Raw genomic sequence first — 26,225 nt, 5'->3', positions numbered from 1 at the left:
ATTGCAGAGAGAGTGACAGCAGTCAGTACAACTCTGGTCACATCCCGGTGAAGGAGTGAGTGTGTGGCCCGGACATTGAACTGATGGCTGTGGGACTCTGCTTATGCTCTGTGCCCTAGGGATTCTCACACGCCGTTGTTGTTCTTTAAGTCTATGTTTAATTTTTATGTGATTATGTATCTTGTTGCTTTTTTGTATGACTGTTGGCGAATCAAATTCCTTGTATGTTTACATACTTGGCTAATAAATTAATTACAAATTACACAATTACAAATTATTCAAATTGTCAGAGCAGAGTGAAGTGTCAGTGAGATAGCATTGGCCGTTAACATACTGTGGTGAGAAGCAAATTGAAGTGGAATTAGAAATTTAGAAATTATGTTACAGATGACTTGTATTGCAACTTAGCTAATACTGGTCCATTGTGAGATTTTGTATTGGAAAATTAATCCACCGTTTTTCACAAATTGTGCTAAGAGAATGTATATTGCCTGCTACTTTCCCATCGTGTGTCTCTGTGCTTCAGTAAGTATGTCCTGGCAATACTGCTCCAATTTTAGTTGGAATAGATTTTAAGAACTGCGATCGGTGTTGTTTTTTTTCTGTGTTCAGAAGTAATAATTTGAATTCAAGGGATCATTTTCCAATGATGGATAGCTATTCAAAATTTAACCTGTCATTGTTTTCAGGGGTAAGGTATATTTTGCTGATCTGGAGTCTTCTTTGCACTATCTTCTTCGAGTGGAACTTGCTAGCCACAAGATATTGGAGGGGCCTGAACTGACATCGCTGAAGGATTTAATTACAGTTCTATCAAAGGTAATTAGAATATCTCTTGAGTGGAATTTTTGTAGTAATTTTGATGAATTAACAAATATATTCAATTTCTGTTCTATCTGATTGTCAATTTGGGCATGCTATTGGGATCTGAAACATGGTTGTTATGATTATGGTCTCATAAGTGCATTACCAAAGTGCAATGATGTATGGTGGCAGATGCAACTGGTGGGTCTTGCTGCATTTGATCCCCATGATGCGCCCTTTTTTGAGCCATGTATAATTAAAAAGATCCATATTTGAGATGCTTTCAAGAAAACATACAGCATTAGCCAATCACACACAAGCTTTGACGGTAATCTTTGACTCGGCACTTTCCATCACCTTTCACAAATGAAATTTTGTCTGTGCTAATTATCAGTTAAATTTGTCCCTGTAAATGCCGTTATGATGAAACTGCTCAGCAGATACATCTTTTACTTCACTCAGTTCTCAAGTTTTCTTCAACACCAATCCAATACTTTATCTATGTATTAATCACAGAGAGCAGAGTCCAATGGTGGGAAGAAGTAAGTGTATGATTTTTGACACAAAAGCAGATGAACGTTCGAAGGAATTGCTGATGTGTACTTGTCCTAGTATTACTGGACCCTTTTCATTGCCACTTTATACTTATCAAAGTCTAGTAAATATCTTTGCTCATGCCATGTTATTTATATCTTTGTGTTTTTCATGAGATGCAAAGTTGCCATGCCACCTAGTTAAAACTTAAACTTGGCATCCACCTCTTTGATACCACTACTTTTGCTATTTCTATTATGTGATGCAGCATCACAGCATTAAGGAGTAGACTTTCAGAGTGTCCTGGTTATGCTGCTACAATTTTTTTTTGTTGCAGATTTTAATAACTGTTCATAATTGCCTCTAAAGTAATTAATGTTATCAGCTGAGGACAATTTTGATGCGGGTGGAATTGTAAGCCTGTCTAGTGGATGAAAAAGTAGCACGCTCTTGGTTAAGTCACCAGATGGCACTCTGAACAACTGCTATCACATTATTATCAAAATTAAGAGGCATTGGGATGTTAAGATGCTTCCTGCTGGCAATTTGCAGACCATCACTTATTTGTGTGTATTCTATGGACTAAAGTAAGATAAGAACTGTGAAGTAATCTAAGGACTGGTCAAGTGTGGCTGTTTTCGGTATATATTGGACAAGGATGCAATCGATTAAAGAATTGAGCTTCAATAATGCCTTAAATATAACATAAATGATTATCCAATTCACCATTATTTAAATGAGCATTATTTGTCAATAGTAACTGCGATTTGTATCAATGTTGAAGAGCTTAAAGTCGAAAATAGGCTGTGGCCTTGAACTTTATTAGTATTTCACCACTAGAGATTTCCAGAAAGTGAAGCATGGAGGATTTTTTATGTGCGTTTCCCTAGCCGATTCATCTATTCATTTTTGTATTGGTTATATATCACTGAAACTGATTAACATAATTAAGTTATTGTTTATCTCAGCTTGCAGTGGGCATTTAAGAATTTTGTGTCTCCTATGTAACAAACTGCTCCTCTAATTGCATAATTGATTGTAAAACATTTTGAAGCACTGGTGTGGAAAGATACAATACAAGTGCAGACTCAGGAATTATCATCTTTTCAGCAAAACATAAGCATTCCATGGATCGTTTGCACCTTGCAAAACTTGACAGATATATCGGCAAAAATGAGAAATTGAAAAATATCTGTTAGTCAAAAATAGTCACCAACTAAAGAAGTTGGTGGCAAGAGCACATCCCTTCCCGACAAGCTAAATGCATTGTATACTAATTTTGAACAGAAGGGCAATGGATTGATATCACCAACTCTGGCAGCCTCGGGTGCACCTGTACCCACAGTCACCGTCATAGATGTCTGATCAGCCTTCCTGAGAGTGAATCACGTAAAGCAACTGGCATGTCTCAAATGACACTTACCAATTACTATAGAAGCACTGCAGAAAGCATCCTATTGGATTGGGTTGACAACTCCTCTGTCCAACACAGCAAGAAATTAGAGCATTAATTGTGAATTCACGTACTCGTGTATTGTGGCTTCACTATGTGGGCTCGCCAGTCGCACATTATTGGATAGAAAATCAACAAATTTAAAAGAATTATCTATTTCCATAGTTGTATAAGCAATATTATTGTTATCCTTAATACATTATTTAGAAGGTCTTCATATGAATGAAATACATTTTAATAGCTTGGCACTTCATGGTAGCTTCAAGTGCCCTTGAGCGTTCAATGTATATGAAAATGTCTGACTACACTCTGAAAAAGGTATTAATTTATCAGATTACATGCTGCATGCAGAATGCTTTCCATTTTGTGTAACTGAATAATTTTCTGAATTAGGGAATGACAATTTCTTTTCTATGGCTGTTTTGCTTTTGCCGCAGACATTTTATAAATGAAATCTTTTTTATCGTGTTTTACCAAAATGGAATCAGTTGGTCGAGATAATGAGATGGCCAGATTAACACTCCACTTTCTTAAAGGAAAATATGTCATATATTGATTTAATCCTTTAACTGACAGTAGGGATTAGTGTTTTTTCATAGACAAATGTATTCCATAATGCCAGATCCTCCAAGATTATGACATGACTGGTCAAAGAAAACAAAAGAATGATGATCCGAAATTTTTAAATGTTGTTGGCTGTTTATTGAACCTGATTCTTAGTCATTTTTAGCAGTTTTGTTTGTTTCTCAGAAGATTAAAGTGATAAATTCAAATATTGAAATCTATGTGAAGATGTTATATTTATCCAAGTACATTGAACAAGCTTCTTCCCCTATCCAGATCTTCTGGATAAACTTTATTGTAGATATATTGTTTTCTCCTAGTTTTATTTTTAAAAAGTCCAATCAACCAAAAACTAATGATTTGAAGAAGACCCACATCTTGAATATATGAGAAAAAAGTATTTGCTTTTCCTATATATTGCGATATTGTTATTGTTGTAATTTTGAGGTTTGCCTTTATGACCTTGGAACATCCTTGAGTCATTTATTGCCACCGTAATAGTACTTTGGAAGTGTAATCACTGTTATAATGTAAGAAATGAATGTTGCTATATTTCCTTTTTATTCCCTCAAAGATCAGTGTTGCGATCAATATCTGGATATTGAAACTAGGTCTTCTGCAGTCATGACACTGCATCAAAATGCTAAACAAATGAGTTTGTTTGAAGCCTGATGCAACAGGCTGCAAATATGTCTGCTTTTTAAATTGGTCAAAATAAATGTCTAACATTTTTATTCTACTCAACTGTAACTGCACCTCTGGTCAGTGCCACGTGTGGAGCAGCTCTGTCTAATCCACATGCAAATATAAATGCTGAACCTAGATTATGGTTTCTGATCTTGGTCAAATAAGGTATTGCATGCCATGTTTATTAGAAAAGATCACAAATAAAATAAACTATATTGATTGCAATGCTCTTCTTTGAATTGAAATGCCATTTATTAATCTCGTAGTAGAAAATTGCACACAACAATTGACAGATGTGCCTCAGGGACAGAAGGCGATCTAATAGAGTAATGAATCATAGCATCTGTTATTGGTATTTAGAAAGATCAAGGTAGATTTTCCCCTGGGATCAAGGCATAGGATTGTGAAGGGTTGACTTGCTTTTTGTGTTTCAGTACATAATGCACCGAGTAAACTTCCATTAACCAAATTCTCCTGTGTATCCTTATGTATTCGCACACTGTTCCTTTAACCTTCTGAGCTAAGGCTGTTCCTGATTCCTTTAAAGGAACTGAAATTCTAAAGATTAATATTAAATCCTATTTTATTCTTTCTTGACTGATGAGTTTGGTGATTTGGTAGTTTCAGTGCTGCAGCCACCATTAAACTACTTATGGCATTCTTCCTCTGTTTCTTTCATATTCCTCAGTTTTATTTATTGTGCGATCAGTTGGCTTTTGCTTACACTATTGATCAACGTAAAATGTACTAACATTTTGGGCTTCTGATCTGGGAATGTTCACTTCTGGACTCGCAAAATTTTACTTAGGGATTCAAAACAAAATAGCTTTCTTCCTGTGAATAGAATCGAGCAATTAATTTTATTTGCATGACTCAATTTTATTGATGTAGCATTTAGAATATTGCTGTTCATTGTACATGTGTTTCAATCCTATCTTCCATATGCCTATACACCTCGTCGTTCCTTTACTCTGAACCACTTCTAAGAACATAATTTATTACTTAATATAAAGGAACATGAGGTTAGGGTAACATGTTAATGTACAGAAAAGAAGGTGTAAAACTGGGCCATTATTTCAATATTGCCTCCGTTCCTACCATCTAAATCGTAAAAGGCTTATTCACGTGATGCTGGATTTGTTTTTACAGCTTTAAATTTAACATACAATGTAGTTTCCTCTACATTGATGTGACCTGACATGGATTGGATTACTGCTTTATGGAGAATCTCCATTCACTCTGCAAATATGACCCAAAACATCAATGGAGTCATAGAGACAGCATGGAAACGGGCCATTCAGACCAACTCGTCCATGTCGATCAAGATATCCCATCTAAGATAGTCCCATTTTCCAGCATTTGTCCCAAATTCTATACCTTTCCTTTTATATACCTGTCCAAATGTGTTTTAAATATTATTATTGCACCTGTCCCAATTACCAACTCTGATCAGCAAATGAGAGATTAATGAAATTCATCAATTCAGTCTGCTGAATTTTGTGCAATTTGCATTGAGTATGTTGCTGATCATGTCGTAATAGAAAGAGATTTGGCCATCATTAATAATGTATCCTTTGTAAGCCCATCCTTCAATAATTTAATTCTAAAAATAAATGAAGTGAATCCTGATTCAATGGCCATGCTCTAGATCTTGATGAGTTTATTTGGTCTTTAGTTCAGATGAAGATTTTGTCTGACAAATAATTTTACTTTTCAACAGCTCTTCCCTGGACCACAGCCAGTAGTGAAGTTGCTAGAAACATTGCAAGAATGGTTGGTGAGCCTTCCATTGGATAAAATTCCTTATGATGCAATCTTAGATTTGGTGAACAACAAAATGAGGGTAAGTGTTTTGTTGATCATTGAAAATACAGACTAATATTCTTCAACACTAAATGTAAGATTTTTTTTTTGAAAAACTAGAGTGCAAGTTTTGGAATCTTGAGCAAAAAACTGCTGGAGGAACACAGTGGATCACGCAGCATCTGTAGAGGAAAATGAGCAGATGTATTTTCAGCTCAGGACATTTCTTAAGTCTGAAGACTCTGCACTTAAAATATCAGCAGAACAATTCCCTCCACAGATACTGCTTGACCCACTGAGTTCCTCCACCAGTTTATTTTCTCGCAATTTTTTTTTCTTTTGTCATGCACTTGGAACTCCACATGGCATCCATTCCTCTTCTGTGCAAAATGCTTCTTCATGCATTGGTGCTGACTGTTTTGGACTCAAAAGGGCCAATACAAGCCCTGGGTCATAAATGTACAAAATAATTATCCTTTTGAGTCTGCCTTAGTCATAATAGGTTGTCTAATACTTTGCTCGCATGCCCTTAATGTAGGTTCAAAATGAAGTGTCTCAGATAACCGTTTGCTTTTCTACTTTTCATTTCCTGTTCAACATTTTATGTATTATTTTTTTAATTATTCATTTGCTTTTTTTTATACTTTGGCTTTCGACAATTTTTAAAATAATTAATGCAACATTCCATTGATGTAAATGATGAGACTTTTCTGAACTGGATTCTTATGCATTATTCCTATTATGTGGATGGATGATTGGGGATAAAAATTCTGCGATGCTGTTTTGAGTTTGGATCTAAAGAGGGTTAAGGAAAATTTCTGTTTATACCCATAAAGTGTATATATAATGTGATCTAACAATAAAATTCACTGAAATGTATTTCCAGCCACCCTTCCAATTACTTTCTTCCCAAGCAGTCCTTTTTCAATTGAGTCAAGAAAGGAAACTCTGGGCTGGAAACTCTCAGAATTACTTTCAGAATCAGCTCACCGTGAATATGTGGTGATATAGTCAGTGTTGGGTTAAATTAGATGTTGATAAATTATTTTAAATGGGAAGTCCTTTTTTTTTTTGCATATTTGTATACATTTCTGAGCTAGGAACTAAACCTGTTAAATTAGCGCCAACTTGAGCCTTTAACCAAGATGATAAAAAAATTGAACATTCAACTAACTATGACCTCTAATATTTCACTAGACTAGTTTTCATATTCAAATATAATCTTAATATTACCATTTCCCTCAATTCCTGCTGTGTGATCATTTTGTATTTCCACACACCATTTTTTTACATACATTATTTATTTTTCGTTTTGTTGTAATTTATTACTTAGTAATTAGCTCTTTCGGAAATGCTGCTTTTGCTAAAATAATTCACACCGGGTGCTCAAACAGGACCTTGCTATGTTCCATGTGTTGAGCTGCTTTTGTTGCAGCTTTGTTTTTTCAAGTGTATGTAGAAGGTTAAAACTATTTTATTTTTGAAGTGATGCTGAAACTGTCAGATTGATGAGTCAATTTGGCTCTTATAATGCATTTAAAAAAAAGAAGTGGGTGAGAGCTATAGGAAGAGGTTGAGAAGGCTGGGTCTCTATTCCATAGAGTGTAGGAGGATGAGGGGTGATCTTATAGAGGTATACAAAATCATGAGAGGAATAGATCGGGTAGATGCACAGAGTCTTTTGCCCAGACTAGGAATCGAGGACCAGAGGACATGGGTTCAAGATGAAGGGGAAAAGATTTAATAGGTATCCGAGGGGTAACGTTTTCACACAAAGGGTGGTGAGTGTATGGAACAAGCTGCCAGAGGAGGCTATCCCATTGCTTAAGAAACAATTAGACAGGTAAATGGATAGACAGGTTTGTAGGGATATGGACCAAGCACAGGCAAGTGGGAGTAGTGTAGCTGGGACATTGTGTGGTGTGTGCGAGTTGGGCCAAAGTGCCTGTTTCCACACTGTATTACTCTATGACTCTAACCTTACCTGGTCTGAACTGTAAATGGAAACTTCTTCCACAGTATCATTGCTTGAGTTCTTGAGGTGACATGGTAAGCCACTTATTGGCACAAAATCATGGCAATGTTCAAGAAGCTGGCACACTTTGCAAAACCTGAGATGGGCAATGATACCAGTGAACCCCATAATCTGGCGATGATTTTTTAGGAAATAGCAATTCAAGACAAAATTATTATGCATTCAACTTTTTAGGGCTAATGGAAAAGTATCATCTTCCAACACTTGGGTATAGTTATTTTGAAAAATCTTATAAATAATGAAGGCATAAATATATTTTTAGGTATTTATTTGTGTGTTCTTCTCTTGCAGATATCAGGAATGTTTTTGAGAAATACAGTCGAGTGGGTAGGCTGCCAGGGTAGCCAACCACGCTACAGAGGTTACCCATGCTCTCTCTGGACACTCTTCCATATCTTGACAGTACATGCCGAGACACGTCCTGAAATGCAGATCATTGCTGGTAAACATTCTTTAAACTCAGTTATATTACTGTAACCCAAAGAGATTTACAACATGTGCTAAATTTGTTAATGCCAATGACTGGAAACATACAAATTAGGAGCAGAATAAATCCACCTGACCTCTTGAACTTGCTCCACGAATAAATAAAATACAGGCTGATCAGATTATAACCTCAAGTCCCCTATCCACTTTCCAGCATAGCTTCTGGTCATCTTAAACTCCTTTGCTTTTGAAAAAATCTGTCGTATAAATACTCAAACTCTGCCTCCACTGCCCTTTAAGGAAGCCTCTTGGCCTAGCTTAATGTGGTTGGTCCAGAGCAAACATCAATGTTGTTCACAGTTTACACCTTAGGACTGAAAGCACTTGAGCATCTCTACTTGTGTACACTGCCCTGTTTCTTGAAGTCAATAACTTGACACCAAATTACTTCTACCTTTTCACTACCTAATTTCCGCCCCATCCGTCAACAGATTTAATAATGTTTACGTTTGCATAAATAGTTAAATAATTGAGGCATCAGCAGTATATCCCTGTGGCATATCACTTGATACTCTTTGTCAACCAGAAGAAGACCCTTCTATATCTACTGTGTTTCCTGTTACGCAGTCAACCTACCCATGCCAATATGTTATTTCCTGTATAATATTGTTTCCTCTCAGCAATAATCCAAATATTGTAGAGAGGTTATCCTGTTCATTCTAAACTAATATTGTTATCGATGTGAATCAAGTACAAATTAGCTATTGATTTTGCTACTCGGTTTGCCTTTCTTTTAAGAAACTTGAGTAATGATAAGCAACAAAGATAATTCAAAATTAACAACACTGAATTTGCAGAGGCCAAAATCTTTTTTGTAAACTTAAATAATGTAAAATGATCAGACAATAAAATCAAAACCAAAATATTGCAGGTGTTGTAAACTAATATAAGAAGAGAAAATTCTGGAACTATTCTGCAGCCCAGGAAGCATATGTGGAGTAGGAAACAGGTAATATTTTAGATCAATGAGCTGCCAAATTAGTTGATCACAACAGGATAAGGTGGCAGTAATTGTTCTTCTGTCTGTAGATTAGTGAGGGGGGGAGTGCAGGACGGGGATTGTAGCGTCAAAGAAGAAATCTGCAGGATGTTCCAGGTCATGCAAAGCCTGCTGGAAAATGCACACTGGGGATAGCATTAGATTTGATCGAGAGTTGGCATTTATTTTTTTCAAGCATCTTAAAGAATGATTGTTAAGACTATAGATAACATGGTAACTTTTCTCATGAATGAGTTGCTGGCGAGGAGATGATAAAATCAGCAAAATGTGCTTTATCATTTTGCTTCCTAACACCAGCTGGTGTTTGACATTTGTTCACTAATGAGATGAAATGGGTTGTGAGTTACTCTTATAATGCTGTTTGAAGAATTGGGTCAGCTAAGTCAGCTGGATTATCTATAGAATTTTTCCTTCTTATGACTTATCCACATTGTCTCATGTAACCAGTGAAGATCTTTTAATCCTGCACTGCAGGTAGGTTTATATTATTGTACACTTTAAAGATTAGTATGAATTAAATTGCAGAGGTCAGCGGTTACTTAATCTTGGACGAGGATAGGTAGATTATGTGCTAAGAGTGGTGTGTTTTCATCAAATATAAATTCATCTCTTAGCTGACAAAGTTTTAATAAGATGTTTAACGATACAAATGTACATCTATGTTGTTACAACAGAAGTTAGTGTATCATAACTTTCAGTATCACAATTCTGTAAATTGCATTGCACAGTTTATTTGTACACCCTTTGTTAAAGCACAAATTATAAAAAGTAATAAATCTCACAATTAATTGGGGTTGTAAATTGCAATAAAATGGTTAAATCAAAATAAAATGGATACAATTATTAAATAATTTTGTCAACTCCTCTGGCTGTTCGTGTGTCACTGACATGTCTCTTAAGGTCATTTGTATCCTCTGCCTAACCTAATATAAGCAGGTTAATCAAAACAATGGTGGAATAACTCAGCAGGTCAGGCAGAATATGTGGAGGGTATGGATAGGTAACATTTCAGTTTGGGATTCTTCTTCAGACTCCAATCCCTCCACAGATGCAGCCTGACCCACTGAGTTACTTCAGCACTTTAAGAATCCTTTATTTCATGATCTTTACAGTAAGCAAGTTGAGCCACAACTCTGACAAAAAAACAAACTCCTGGAGAAACTCAGTGGGCCATGCAGCATCTGTAAAGCAAAATGAACAGATGACATTTTGGGTCAAGATCCTTCTTCAGACTGCTGCCTGGCCCGCTGAGTTACCCCATCAGTTTGTTTTTATTTACTCAAAATTCCAGCATCTGCTTTTTTCTTGTGTGTCTGTTTTGTACTACATGTACCACAGGGGGGAGCTAATGTGCAGGAAAGAACTGCAGATGCTGGTTTTAATCGAAGGTAGACACAAATTGCTGGAGAAACTCAGCAGGTCAGGCAGCATCTCTGGAAAGAAGGGATGGGTGACGCTTCTGGTTGAGACCCTTCTTCATGCTTTCCTTTGACATTAGTGCTTTGTATAAAACAAACTGTTTTTGCTGCTCTTAAGAATTTTGGGGAACCCGGCCCGAATTTCCTATTGCCAATGCAAAAATTTACAATATGTTACATAGAATATTGTTACAATATGTTACATAGAATATTGCAGAAGGCAGCTGTACAGTGATGCAATTACTTTTTTTGCTGACATTCCAGGAAACCGGAAATAATGCCCGGACTGGTTTCAGAAACATAGAACAATGAAGCAATTAATTTCACTTGGCTAAACCATGCCAATATGACAGCAAGGTAGACACCAAAAGCTGGAGTAACTCAGCGGGACAGGTAGCATAAGGGTCTCAACACAAAACGTCACCCATTCCTTCTCTCCAGAGATGCTGCCTGTCCCTCTCAGTTACTCCAGCTTTTTGTGTCTATCTTCGGTTTAAACCAGCATCTGCAGTTCCTTCCTACATATAAAAGGGCAGCTCAGTTTGTCCTATTCCCCAATTCTGTTCCCATAACCTTGCACGTTCTTTCCTTCCAGATTGGGTTTCTTATAATGTGACTTGCCTCGGGCATTTAATTGGATTAGTCATGTAAACAGTCATTTATAAGAGCAGAGGTTCAGAACTGCTCAGCTGGTTCACCTGGATAAATTGACTGAGGGCAGTTTAGGGCAACCAAAATATGGCTTTTTGAAATATAGTGTACATTTCAAGAGCCTGCTAGTGAAAATTATCCATGATTACTTGAGAATAAGGTAATGGAGTAAACTGAGAAAGATGAGACTTTATGAGTGGCCACAATGGGTAAATAAATTGGGAATGGTAGGCTATGCACAAAAAAAAATACTTGGATGACCTAATGATTAATTGAAAAAGAGTGACTAAATTAGGGGGAAATATGTAATTGTCCCGAATTTCTTTGTCTTTCAGCCTACATAACAAAAAAAAACCACTTGTTTTTTGCCTCTTATTTTTCCCCTTGCTGCTTTCTTTACTGAAATTATAGAGCACTGTTTTCCTTAATAACTTGAGATGGTAATGTGTACTAGATCAAGGTTAGTCCCATACTTCTGATAAATTGCTGTAGGATTAACTGAAAGCTCTTGAGTTTTTTGCTACGAGCCGCAGAATAATATCATTAATAGGTAGAGTTTTCATGATAGCATAATGGATTAGTGTGATGGATGGCATATTTTTAAATTTCACCAGCTTATAAACAACTGATCTCATTAATTTTTCATGCTGTTCCTTTACTGGATTCTGTTTTTCAGGTATTTTAGTCAGATATGTGTGTTGGCATTAATGATAATTATTAGTACTTTTTGACAAAATATTTCTGAATTGTTGATAATGAGTATTTACAGTTGTTTGAAAGAGGCAATGGGCCCGAGAGTTTGCTAGATCATTTAATTTTGTGGGCAGATGTGTTGAAAATAAAATATGTACATAGAATAATAGCACAACCCTTTGGTCCACAATGCCAACCACGATACCAGTCAAAACTAATTCCATCTGACTACACATTGTCTACAATCATCCATTCCCTGTTTATTCATATGCCTTTCTAAATGCGTATTACTCATTGCCATCATATCTGCTTCCACCAATTCTCGCATTCCATGCACCTACCGCAGTGAGACACAAAAAGCTGGAGTAACTCAGCAGGACCTACCGCTCTCGGTACAAATAAACGTGCCTTGCAAATCTTTTATACTTTTCTCCTTTCACCTTACAGCTGAGCGAGTTGCGTTTGACATTTCCACCTTGGCGAAAAAGACTCTTACTATCTACCTTCAGGCCCAATTAGATTAATAAGACCCTATTAATGTAATTTAAAGTAAATTAAGATTATGTTGTGGCAGGAGAACCAGGATCCATGGCAACAATCCTCCAGTCCTTCATGGGAAATCAGTGGCACTTCCACATTTCCTGCTGACCTCGAGTTGGAAATGTAACACAGGAACAGATGCTGCTTCACTGCATTTTGAAGCTGAAGTTAAAGCTACGAATTAATTAATTGGCAAGCATGGTATGGGTACCTGCTAGGCACAGTAGACAAATCCCCTGTTTTCATCTCCCTCCATCAGATATACAGCTTTGGATATTGTTTGGGGCGGTGGCTTGTCAGGTAAAGGCCACAGCGCCCAAGTTCATGAAAACATGGTTGGCTGTGAGTGGAAAATACTTGAAGAAATAGGGTGCTAAGGGAGATAATTATAAGCAGAACAAGAGGGTATTTCTCCTTCAGTATTCAGTGAGAACGGGAGAAACGGAATGATGGTGGAGTAGCATTGCTGGTTAAACAGGAAATTAATGCAACAGTGAAAAGGGATATTAACTCAGATGATATGGAATTTCTAACAGTAGAGCTAAGAATTACCAAGGGCACAAAATGTTAATGGGAGTTTTATGTAAAACCTCAGACAGCAATGGTGATGATTGGGGATAATATTGTAGATGAAATAAGAGGGGTATGCAATAATTGTGCAGTAGTGATCAGGTTGATTTTATTCTGCGCTAATTAAGGCTGGATTTATGCTTTTTGGAAAATTATGATTTGCACATTTTCTCTTTGAAAAGAATAGGGTGTAACCAAATTGGGAAAATAATTAATGATTAAGACTTAAAAACAAGTTTTGAAATTAGTGTTCTTTTTCAAATCTGAAGAAAAATTAAACAGAACTTTCCTTCACAGAATACCTGTCAGGATAAAAGAGATCATAAGGCTCGTAAATTTAATTTTGCAGGACTAAAGGATTGCCGGTGCTGTGACTCCATTGAACAGAGGCTCTTGTATTAAGTGCCTTCCTTGTTCCTAAATATTTTTTTTTCTGTCTAGGTTTTGACAATGGGCCTCAGGTAGTTCTACAAGTTATCAGAAGATACATTCATCATTTCTTCGGCTGTAGGGACTGTGCGCTACACTTTGAAGAAATGGCTAGAGAGTCAATGGCTGAAGTGCAAACACTAGATGGTGCCATTCTCTGGTTATGGAAAAAGCATAATGAAGTGAACATTAGACTGGCAGGTAAGATAAGTTGATTAGAAGTAAGCAACATTGGTTGTGTTGCCATAATCATCATACTTTATTAGCCAAGTATGTTTTGCAACATACGAGGAATTTGATTTGCCGTACAGTCATACCAATAAAAAGCAACAAAACACACAAAATACATTTTAACACGAACATCCACCATAGTGACTCCTCCACATTCATCACTGTGATGGAAGGCGAAAAAAAGTTCAATCTCTTCCCTTCTTTGTTCTCCCCCGGTCGGGTCCTTGAGCCTTCCGTTGACGGGCGATCTTGGCTCCCGTAGCTGGTGGCATTTGAGCCCTCACATCGGGTTGATCAAGCTTCTGCATCGGGGGGGGGGTTCTCAGCTCCCCCGCACCAGACGATCTGACCCCAGGTCGGGGCTGGTTGAAACCTTCTGCGTCGTTTGGAGCTCCCGACATCAGTCTCTACCCAAAACTGCGATGGTGAAATCCACAGGCTGTGGTTGGAGTGTCGATCCCAGGTACGGGATCGGCTCCGATGGTATGTCAACGTCCCCGCGTTGAGCTAAAAGTCAGTCCAGAGCAAGGCTGCCAGCTCCATGATGTTAGGCCGCAGAGCAACCAGAGATACGATCCGGGAAACAATCGCATCTCTGGCAAGGTAAGAGATTTTTTTAAAGTTTCCCACAACCCCCCCCCTCTCCACCCAACCCCCACATAAAACAAACTAGAGATCATTAACATACTTTTAAAACACACTAAAAATAAAAGACTAAAAGACAGACAGAATTGGCAAGGCTGCCATCGTGGCGCCACCCGGTGGTATGTGCCGACCTTTAATGTTTAAAGATCAGCAGAGTACCCACAATGTAAAAGATTTTATTTCCGTGCAGTAGCTTTGGTCAATTGAGGGAAAGGGCATTGAAGATCAGGGGGTCCTCAAGAGCAATTGAGAAAGTTAAATTTTTTCAAGGATACTTCACACACATTCTTGAATCATTTATATTCTGTCGTCTTAGAAATTTCATCCTGTTAAAGTGCTCAGAATAGAACATCTGTTTCAAAATTCTGGTGTCAGGAATGTAATTACCATTGCCTCACCAACAGAGAGCCAACTGACTCTAGTCTGAAGAAGGGTCTCGACCCAAAACATCACCCATTCCTTTTTTCCAGAGAGTCTGTTCAGTTAGCCTCTGTACAGAGCTGGGATATATAACTGCGATCCTCTTCCTTCCAGTTGGAGTGGATCATCTGCTTTTATTCCATCTCCCTGCTGTTTGTTGGTATTTACATCGACACAACTGCCTTCAATTAATCCAGATCTTGAGGCTTATATCTCTCCAACTCTGTATACGTGCGCTTGTGGACTAACAGGACAGTCACTGTTGCTTAGTTAGTGTATGGGGTATATCGGGATTATGAGGGGGGGCAGCGAGTATCATTTAATTTTATTTGGAGGGGGGGTATCTCAGGATCAAAATATTATATACCTCAACAAATGCAAATGAGGTTGCGCTAACATTCCATGTTCACATAACCAGAATTAGATTCCTTATGATTAAACGTGAATATTTCAATTGTCGGAATTGTAACAGTTAACTTAACCTGGCTTTGCATATCGTATGGTGGTGTAAACATGTAATATGTAAATTTCCTGCTTTGTTCTGCACCCCCATTGTTGAGTGAGGTCATTGTTTGGAAGTTGTATTCAATTACCACTTGAATGCAAGTGGACTGTTAAGTACTGTTTTGCTAATGTCAGAAAAGAAAGGAGAGGGCATCTTCTCAAGCACGTATTTCTGAATTATTGCTCCCCAATATAGATGAATCGTTGTATTTTTTGTAAAGGGCCACCCTTAGAGGGCAGTTTGATCAGGCTTTGTTGTGTATTTTATTCCATATGTATTTTTCCCTATCTATACCATATTCTGAATACCCAAGCCTGTCTAATGATCCATAAAATTGATCCCATTTACTAACACAAGGCCAAATGGCGAGAACAATGATTGATACTGACAAACGTACAATAACACCACAGCAAGGGTGTGCACAAATTAATTGTGCTCTGCAGCTGCAGCTACACTAGTCAACATGTAGTGGCTACTTGTGTGATTCAGCCTGTATATCTGAATAGTAGTCTGCTTTTTGTTTTGTGCGGTATGAAGGAAATATAGACTAAGGCTTACAAGACATCTGTGTTCGATCGTTGTTTATTTTATTTTGCCAATATAAGCAGCACAGGACTTGCATGTCCATTGTGTTTTTGTAACTGACTGTTTGGGGGGATCAAGTAAAAGAGGTCGCTGTGACACCCAGGAGATGGTCGCATTTGAAAATTCAGCCCTTTACGCACTGCCTGGAGAAATTATGACATGCAACCTGTCATCTGTCGACCAATAACCAGTGAAAGGGAGAGTCCTGCATTCACAATCCACAAAGTAGGAGTCAGTTGGTTTTGTTTTGCTTGTGGTGTAATGAATTGTTAACCAGGCCCAAGGCCTGTACAAAAAAGACTTCAAAGAAACAGCTGGTAGAGGAGGCAGTTACAACTGAATAATGCATCTGTCAGCGTACCTTTAAAGGCACTGTCTACATGAGACTTTCCGAAGTTAACCTTATGTTAAGAACCAGGACTGGTGTCTTTAGTTTTTCTACATTGATGCTGCAATATTTATAGCAGTTCCTGTGCGGCCTTTGCCATCACAGTTTTGCACAGAAATTACATTGATTCGAGTTTTCCTCATCTGGAAACGTGGAAAATATGACATTGTCATGATATAGCTTGGGCATTAAATGCTTTTAATAATATATACTGGACAGTTCCCCTCGTTAATTATTCTCAACAATGCTGTTATTTTGCAATGCAAGAGAGGGCTTCAGTTTTCTCTAAATGAAAATTAATTTACACCTTCATAGGTTGTACATTTACAATTTTTTGGGGTGAATTCTACTGGCAGAAGAATTCTCACAGCCCAGCTGCATATAAAATATAATGACATAAAATATACCTTGAATCTGGCATAAACGTTAAATTAATATAGAATAATCTCAGAACAGAACGGTATGGCACAGAAACGGGTCCTTTGGCACATGATGTCTGTGCTGGGTATGGTGCGAAGTTAAACTAATAACGTCTGCTTGCACAAGACCCATGTATCTCTATTCTGTGCAAGATTGAAGGCCACTGTCGTATCCGCCTCCACAACGACCCCAGCAGTACCTTCCAGGTACTCACCATTATCTGTGTATATAAAAAGAATTGCCCATGCACTTCTCCTTTAAACTTTCACTATAAAGCCATGTCCTCAAGTACTTCGCATTTCCACTCTGGGAAAATTATTCTGGCTGCCTACCTTATCTATGTCTCTCATTATTTTATGTACTGCTATCAGGTCACCTCTTGGCCTCCATTCCAGAGAAAATAATCCAAGTTTGTCCTATCTCGTTTTAGCTAATGTCCTCTTAATCCAGACAGCACCCTGGTAATTTGCATTGACCCACAAAAAAAACCAACAAAAAAGTACTGAAGTAACTGAGTGGATCATGCAGCATTTATGGAGAAAATGGATAGGTAACATTTTGATCAGTTGTGATTACATCTGTTTGCTGGGACCAAAAACAGGGCGTCTTATGTGTTAGCACCCAGTAATTTGAGGTTGATCTTAAATTTACTCTTACATTTTAAATCTTAAATGTACTCTTGTTTACTTCCATAACAATCTGTGTTAATCTTCCAGTGTTATCTAACTTGTTTTTTGCTGCTTTAGGTGCTCCAAGTGAGGATCCAATGTTCCCTAAAGTGGCATGGCCAACTGCTGATGGCTGTCCTGTATGTCATGAAGAAATCAAAGGTCTCCATACCTGGAAGGAGGAGGAGGTTCTGAGATTTCTGAAATCACATTACAGTGTGGACAATATTTCATATAAATATAGTGGATATGAGTCTCAAATCCACAAGGCAGTCAATGAAGTTGTCAAAGGTAATGGAAAGAAAGGTAAAGAAAAAGGGCCACCCCAGTTGATGCATAGCCAAAAGGAGCCGAATATTGATGCCCAGAACATAGACCAAAACTCAAGAAATGGTGCCTTGGTGAAGCGAGAAAGGACTGATCTGCTGGACCAAAACATAGAAAGACAGGAGCTAGACAGCTATAGAAAAGAAGTGAAACATATTTCATTTCTTGGTGTAGGCTTTTCCAGGATGGACATGAGCCTTTGTATCCTGTTGTATGCAGCTTCCAGTTTTTTCCTCATGATCATGTACTTCTATTTCCAAATGAGGTCCAAAAGGTGGAAAACCAAATTTACCCGTCCTTGTGTTTAAAACAATGTAATTCCTGGATAATGAATGGCTCATCTGTTTTGTATAGGTAGCTGTTCTGGTGAGGATATTTGTTATCTCCAGATCACACCACCATTTGTTATGAATATCAGTCTGGACAATGATGTTTAGGTCTAAGGCGTGACTCAATTGTGAGTATCTTTGAGAAACTCAATCACTTTTAGGCAGCATGATAAGTACTTGAGTTGTTTGTGTGCCTTTTTGGAGGAATTTACAATCATGCCCACACATCATCCCTGCGCTGCTCATTTCTGATTGCTGATTCTGGTATGATGTTTTGAAATTAGCAAATGTGCTATTCATCATTGGATGAGGAGTTGGGATATGTTGCATGATATGAACCTGTGTCTTTTTAAGTTTTCTTGAAGTTTTCCCTCTTTTTCTTCCATCTACTCTTTTTATTTTCCATTTAATTTGAACAGAATTGAAAAAGCTGCGGAGAGAATTTGGACATTTATTGATCTATTTTATGATTGGAGCATGAGGTTGTATTCTTGATCTGATGCTTCTGCAGTTTTAACTACCCCAGTGGGATTTGTGAAGACACACTAACTCTCCCCAGTGTATGTTGCTGGACCAATAATTTAACTAGTTTATCAGTCTCGTGGAGGACCTCCTAACATCTTCTACCAAACTAATTAATTGAAATATCCTCTGATCCTACGCCTCCAATTCTAATTTGAGATGATATTTAAGTTTACCATACTGAATAAAGTCATTTCATTTATTTAATAATTGTGTTGGTTTAGGCATCAGGGTGTGCAGCGCTTGCTATGTGGCAACACCAGCCAGAAATGTTCTCCAAATTATTTTCTGTTTTTCATCAGATTCCTTGCTCAGTCAGTGAAAATAGTATATTTTTGGAAAATGTATTTTTTCAATGATAAAATAATGATACTTTAAAAAAAAAAAAGCCTGAATGAAAGTCAATTTGACCTTATTTTAACCGTTGTAGCTATACCAATTTTAAAGTAGAGTGCCCTGGTGAGACCTAGTGCTTATATTTTTGCTTTCAGAAAAGCCTCCTGTTCTAAATTTTTTAGTAGCCCATCTGCAAGATTAATGAGCAAACTCACCAGCATGATGTTTAGAAAAACTGGGACAGTGAGGGAAAAAAATGAATTAAAAATAAAAAAGCTGACAGCAGTTGGAGACCCGCCCACAAGAACAGGAGTCTATATTGTGTGCTTGACGATCTCCTCGAGGTGACAACATTTTTGTTCTTCTCAAGAAAAGCTGCCCCACATGATTCTGAGCTGTCCTAAATCTAACAAACACACCCACACCTGCCACAATATTGTATTTATTCTAAGACAATATCCGATATCCACACAAAACCTCCAGAAATGTGGTCAAGGATCTCCCTCGCTGCACATTTTGTTCAGGGAAGATCTGGTCAGGGCCTGTGCGTTTCTTAGGGGGTAGGTGTTAGTTCTCAATAATAGGGAAATAATGAGTTCTAATTGCTTAAACAATGAATATTACGTTAGCCAACTATTGGCCTGAGCTTGTTCTTAACATATGAAATACCAATGCCTTGGTGTGCCAAACTACTTCAAACTCAAGATCACTCCCAATTATTCCAGGTCACCCTGCCAACCTTCCAGCTAAAACTATCCCTGACAATCTCTACTACAGAGCTAACTGCAGAAAGGCAATTTATTCCCTTAGTCCGGAGATCTCGTTATCTAAATCGATACCCACAAACTGAAAGCTCAATCCCACCATCCTATCACTGCCAATCTCTAAATTAGTGTACTTTTTAATGATGGGTAGTGGGACTGGAACGTAGAGCTCAGGGATAATGAGGATTCCATATCTACCTCTAGCATATAAAATACCGTTATAACACTAAAAGGCAAGTGTAAAGATCTCCTACACTGTCAAATATTATTATGTAACTTAATTAAAACAGGGCCTTGTTTAAAGTTAATGAGTAATAAAATTAAAGGATAAGTTAAGTTTAAAAAAAAAAATCAACCTAATGGGTTGGCTTATGCTTTTGTGGGCAAAGATTTGATGCGCTAGTGGCAGTCTTACTTATTAATTTTAACACATAGATGTGAAACATAGTGGTTATTTGAAATATATGATCCACAAGAAATCAAGGTTGCTTTGGCAGACAGGATTTGCATATTATTAGGCCTAATTATTTTTAAGCATGCAGAAATATTTCCTCTGACATCAGATGCACTCCTATTGAATCTCCACTATCTTGCTAATCTTATTTCACTGCCCAAGGACCATTCATTCTGACAAAATGTCCAATTTGTTTAACCTCTATTTGAAAATGATCTTTGTTTAATAATATTAGATGTTTTCCTGTGAATAGAATGATTACTGTTAGTTCAGTCTTTTAAAATATTTTTGGCAGAAGGAATAACCTGATCTTGAAAGGTTATAATGACATATTAAATATTCTACCAATGCAATTGATAAATTATGAATTTGGAGTCAAGGTACATTCCCATGATCTCTCAACATATTTGTTGCGGATGAGCTCTTAATTCATCTTGTGCCACAAATAAACCTGATGTTTTTGATATTTCACTCCAAGTATCTTGCTCCTTTTTTGTTCCATTTCCAGACTTTTGCTCTGAGCTATCGAAAACATGTATTAAGACCAAACTCCTGTATGTCTACAGACAGAAAAGGGAAATGTTTATGTTGAATTGTAACACTGTCTGCCTGTCCAACTTTGAAGTGTCCAATTGCCGTGTATTTGGTTTCACAACATCCCATTCCTCAGCAACACAACAGCATCTTTTTTTTTTTTAGAGAGACCTAACTGTGCTTTAAAACATTTGAAAAGTCCCACTAATGTTCAGTAGCATTACCTACAGTATTAATTGGTGAAATAACATTCCATTCCCAGCTTGAAATTTTAAGATTCCGTTGCATGATGGGGAAGAAAATTCCATTCAGTATTTGTCGGCTTCAGTTTTTGAATAGATTGAGTGCCATTTGTTCATTCAGCAAGCTGCCATCACTTTCAAAACGTTACTTAAATATAATTGATGTCTGGTTTAATTTATTTATTTTGTTCATAGCTGCCTTGGTTTTTCAGTTTACTGAATTGTTCCTTCATGATATAAAATGTCAGTCAATGCCATATATTTTCATTAGGAGCAAATGTACACTATTTTGTACTGTTTAAAAAAAAATTCAAGGACGCTTAATCCTGTTTGAAATAAATTATCCTGCAATAAACTTGTATGCCTTTGAACAGTCTTTATTGAAAGTTGTGAGGAGCTTGTGAAATTCTTGATTTTGGTTTATAATCTGCAAGTTGGGCATTTCAGGCGCAATAATCATTTCCAGGTATCCGCCCCACATTATAAGCAGCGGGTGGCAATTTGTTCTTGCTACAGGTAAAAGATTAAGGCCATGACATGCCTTGAGCCATGCAGCATCCCGTTTATTGCATCTCCATCTGCCTAAAGACTAAACATGCATGAACTCTTTCACAAGTGAACAAGACTTGCCTGCCACTTGAATATTGGCCAAAGTTTACCAACTCGTTAACACTTTGTACTCATTGTACTAACAAAAAGACTGATGAGACAGTGCAACCTGTAACCAGTTTAGATTTGCGAATATAATTGGAGTATGACAAGGCAATGTTCTTATCATGACTATTGAGGGATGGTCGTCGAACCAGGAGAATTGACCCAGTACTGGTCAAGCTACAACTTAACATAGCCAATGTCCCAGACTCTTCCATCCCAAACCCTGAATACATCCCATTCCACAGGCAGGGCAGACCCAGCCGCTGTGACAACTATTGTATGCAGGCAGAAGGAAGCAGTCCTGGCAATTTTTGTCATTGACTCCAGACCCAATGTGACATGGGTCAAGATAGCTGATTTACAACCATCATCCAAGGAAGCAGTAATCCCACTACATAACAGTGAAGCATTGAGATCAGGGAGGGCATAAACTGTAGACTGGGATTCAATGCCCAACAATAGTTGCACTGCTGAACATTAGCCATCTGACTATGATGTGTTGACTGAACCAAAAGGGAATATCTTTAACCAATGTTGTGCACTGTTCTTGATAGTATTATTCGGAGTCACCATTACAAATCCTTGTAGAGCATGCAGAGGACATGGTCCATTGTGTTCTGTGACCTCACCCTGCACTGGGTATATGTTCAGGACTGATCTGGCAGCACAAAAGGCAGTGTCCATGTGTGGCTGTGGGTCATCAAGTGCAGCAGAATTATGCTCCAACATGATCTGTAACCTCATGGCCCAAAATGTTCTGGAACGCCCCTCATCCTTATATCTTTGTTTTAAAAATATGATGGAGTGATTTAAACATTGATGAGTTATTTGCACTGGGGAGGGCAGCTATTTTTTTTCTTTGACTTTTCAGCCTCAAGTTAATTCTGCACCTACTCTTTTCTTTCATTGCTATGTCTCCATGTTGCCTGCTGAGAATATGCTGGCTGAATTGACGATTATTCTTGAGCAGGATGGAAAGATTTCAGGAAGCATTTGATTCGTGCCATATTATTTTGTGACTAACCAGTTATCTGAAATGGTTCATTATTTTCAGAGAGGCATGTGATTTTGGCAGGAATACTGTCCATATCATCACTCTTTCCTAGGATTAGTGGTGAGGTTTCCCCTTCCTCCCATTAAAGCTTCGTATAAACACAACATTCTGCAGAGTTTATCTCAATCTGGTGAAATAGATCTTTTTATTTACTATCTTCTTGGTCTGATGCCAACTCAATATGGTGACTTCATCACCCCCATTGTACTTGAAAGCCTGAACGAGGAGGGTGCAGGTATGATTGGCAAGGAAACTCCATAATTAAGAATTATAGTTATAAAGAGAGACTTCAGATGGAGGTTTGTTTTCTATATAACAAAGGGGACTGAGGGTGATGTAATTAAGATGTATACAATGATGGATGGCTTAGGCAGGGTAAACACAAATGATGTACATCTCATAGTAGATGACAATAACAACGAACCATAAACTTAAGCTGATTAGTAGAAAACATTCTAGGGAAGTGTAAGAACATTTTCTTCACTGAATGAGGAGCAGCTATGAATGGATGTGAGAGGCAGATCCAAATAATAATATATAATCTGACAGGATTTGGGAAGTGGGATTAGCTCTGTTATTTATGGGTCTGCGTGGACGTTATTGGTTCTGTTTCATTGTTTCCTACTGAAAACATACATTAATCCAATGCTGTTGTACAGCATAAATGAAGAAATAATAACTCCCATGGCTGATGTGTCTAAAACGAGGGGTCACTGTCTTCAATTTGGGGTTAGCCATTCAGGACTGATAAGATACAATTTCATCAGCCAGCCTCATGATAGTGAATCTTTGAAATTGTCCAAGAAGACCTGGAGGCTCAGTCACTAAGTGTAAGGAAGTTTTGAGATTAATATACGTTGTGTTATGTGTTTGACTTTGAGTTTAGTTTATTGTCAGGTGAACGGAAGCACAGTGAAACGTTTTTGTTGCGTGCTAACCCGTCAGCAGATAGACAACATATTGATTATAATTAAGCTATGATAAAGGGAATAACGTGTGCGTTTTCACACTTCTATACGTTTTGCCCGATGGGAGAAGGAAGGATGGCCAGGGTGCGACTTGTCCAGGAATATGCTGGTGGCCTAATCACAAACTGCTGCTGACACTCATGCGTACTCCACAGAGATTCACATACACCCATCTTTAAACACCGTTGGTTATGCCCCATCTCCTACTTAGGCAAACCTGAACGGAAACCTCTGGGGACTTTGTGCCCCACCCAAGGTTTCCGTGCAGTTCCCGGAGGTTTTTGTCAGTCTCCCTACCTGCTTCCACTACCTACAACCTCCGGCAACCACCTGCAACCTCCGGGTGGGGCGCAATGTCTCCAGAGGTTTCTGCTCATGTTTCCTAAGTGGGACAGGGACATTACACGTTCATGTCCGCAGCTATACATCTGATACTAAACATATTCTCCAACACTGAATCTAAAGTGAACGCCGCAGCCCCTTCCGTATCCGGAGAATGAAAGCAAAGTCCACGAAGAGATCAGTCTGAAGGGCCCTGACTGCCTCGCTGAGTTATTCCAGCGCCTTGCGTTTTGCTTAATGTTGCAGCATCTGCAGTTCCTTGCGTCTCCAAGTATCGGATGTCAGCCGACCAGAGCCCGCTGTCCCCCGGAGCCACCCATGCCTTTAGCCCTTGGCCATCTCTTCACCACAGTGAAATACAGACCCGCAAAGATTACGTAGTTGAATTATTCTATCGGCTCCTTGTCCAATGTTGGGAACAAGTGTAATGCGCGCGAATAACATAAGCCTGAGTCCAGATCACAACACCGACTGGGAAAGGTGCAAAATCCATGTATGTGTGTCTAAACTAAAGAGAATTTTGATTTATCCCAAATTTTATCGATTCAAATTATAAATTGCTATCGGTATCATACAATTGAAAATAGCTATACATTTAAGAGGCTTCTGGATAGATACGTGGATATGGAGGGGTATGGAACACGTGCAGGGAGATTAAATTACTTAAAGTTTAGATAGACACAAAATGTTGGTGTAACTCAGCAGGGCAGGTAGCATCTATGGAGAGACGTTTCAGGTCAAGATCCTTCTAACTTGCATTATGCATGGCTTGGACATTGTGGGCTGAAGGGTATGTTCCTGTGCTGCACTGTTTTATGCCCCATGTCTAGTTTACAAGTCACCTTGTTCGACGGAAATGAAGAACAACCTATGTTCGAACCACATGTGGCCTGGCCCGCTGAGTTACTCCAACACTTTGTGTTCTACGCCTTTTTGTTCCACTTCCATTGTCTATTGTGTGAGGGAGCTAAATATATGTGTCTGAAAGCGTTTTAGGACATCAATATTCCATATCTACCACCATCTAAAGAGCCGTATAATAGTACTTTCCAGTAAGATTTCTATCGCCATCCACCCCTCTTTCACTGACTGCTTGCTAGCCTGTAGTTCCAGGATCCTTTCGCTGCTGGACATTGAGGGGCAGAGTCCAGTGGCGACTCCCCTCAAACAAGGGAAGGGATATTTTATTTTGTTTATACGTTGCATTTTTAAAATTAAAAAGTAGCATTGATGGCCTTTGTTCTTTGTCTTGCATTATTTCTGTCCAGAGTCGAACGAGTCGGCTTTATTTAGCAGCTGCTTCTCAAATACCTGGAAGAAGTCAAAATATCCACATACGGATTCGCTAAACATCCGCGATGATTCTGATCCCCACTACCTGCAGATAGTGTCGGGGCCAGAGTCATTTAATCTGTCCTGCCGCTAGACTCACAACTGGCTGGTCGGGTAATTGGCATATCCCCTGGTATCTCAATGTTGGGGTTGGGTGTTTGGTTTCGTTTAGTTTAGTTTAGTTTAGTTTAGAGTTTAGTAGAGATAGCGCAGGAACAGGCCCTTCGGCCCACCGAGTCCACACCAACCAGCGATCCCAGCTTACCAATACATTTGCAGATCCGTATTCATCATTTAAGAACGTTTTGGAAACTCGTCGCCAGGGGCTATGCAAATGGCGAGTCTAATGGCTGGATAGATGAACTGGTCCCGTCACCATCTGCATAGAGGACACGATGGATATAATCTCGAGTTGATGTAGCAAATACTTTCTTGGATTCTGCAAGCTTTCCCCTTCCAAAAGCATTTTTGATTTTCAGTGCTTTGGTTAAGGCTATTTTAACGTAAACCGATATGATTGTTCTAAATTAAATAAGTGAAAAATATTCAGGGTAAGTGAAGCGTGTGAAGTACTGGCCAGGCCTGCTCTCCCCATACGTCGGGCAGTGGGAAATAGCCGGAGGAACTCAGCGGGTCAGGCAGCATCTGAGGAGGGAATGGACAGACGACGTTTCCGGTTGGAACCTTTCGTCAGACTGACCCACTGAGTTCCTCCAGCACTTTGTTTTTTGCTCAATACTCCAGCATCTGCAGTTTCTTGTGTCTCCTCCAGAAGATAGTTTTTTTTCCACCGTATTTTCAACGCATTTCGTCACCACTCGCGCTTGCTGTACATTTG

The 26,225-nt window shown here is 38.4% G+C and overlaps 1 protein-coding gene across 1 annotated transcript in view; it reads left to right on the top strand.

Moving 5' to 3' along the window:
• qsox2 (quiescin Q6 sulfhydryl oxidase 2) overlaps window positions 1-21,413 on the top strand; it is a 41,842-nt gene extending 20,429 nt beyond the window's left edge. Inside the window, exons 8-12 of the mRNA XM_055660137.1 lie at window positions 690-819; window positions 5,763-5,885; window positions 8,172-8,322; window positions 13,680-13,868; window positions 17,608-21,413. Coding sequence (XP_055516112.1) covers window positions 690-819; window positions 5,763-5,885; window positions 8,172-8,322; window positions 13,680-13,868; window positions 17,608-18,164 — 1,150 coding nt within the window. The 3' untranslated portion in view covers window positions 18,165-21,413. The remainder of the gene's footprint in view (window positions 1-689; window positions 820-5,762; window positions 5,886-8,171; window positions 8,323-13,679; window positions 13,869-17,607) is intronic.
• The last annotated feature ends 4,812 nt before the right edge of the window (window positions 21,414-26,225 follow it).

This window comes from Leucoraja erinacea, chromosome 31 (assembly GCF_028641065.1).
Source record: "Leucoraja erinacea ecotype New England chromosome 31, Leri_hhj_1, whole genome shotgun sequence".
In the NCBI taxonomy this organism is placed as follows: Eukaryota; Metazoa; Chordata; class Chondrichthyes; order Rajiformes; family Rajidae; genus Leucoraja; species Leucoraja erinaceus.
The sequence above is the reverse complement of the archived record's forward strand: the minus strand, read 5'-3'. Positions and strand labels throughout refer to the sequence as shown.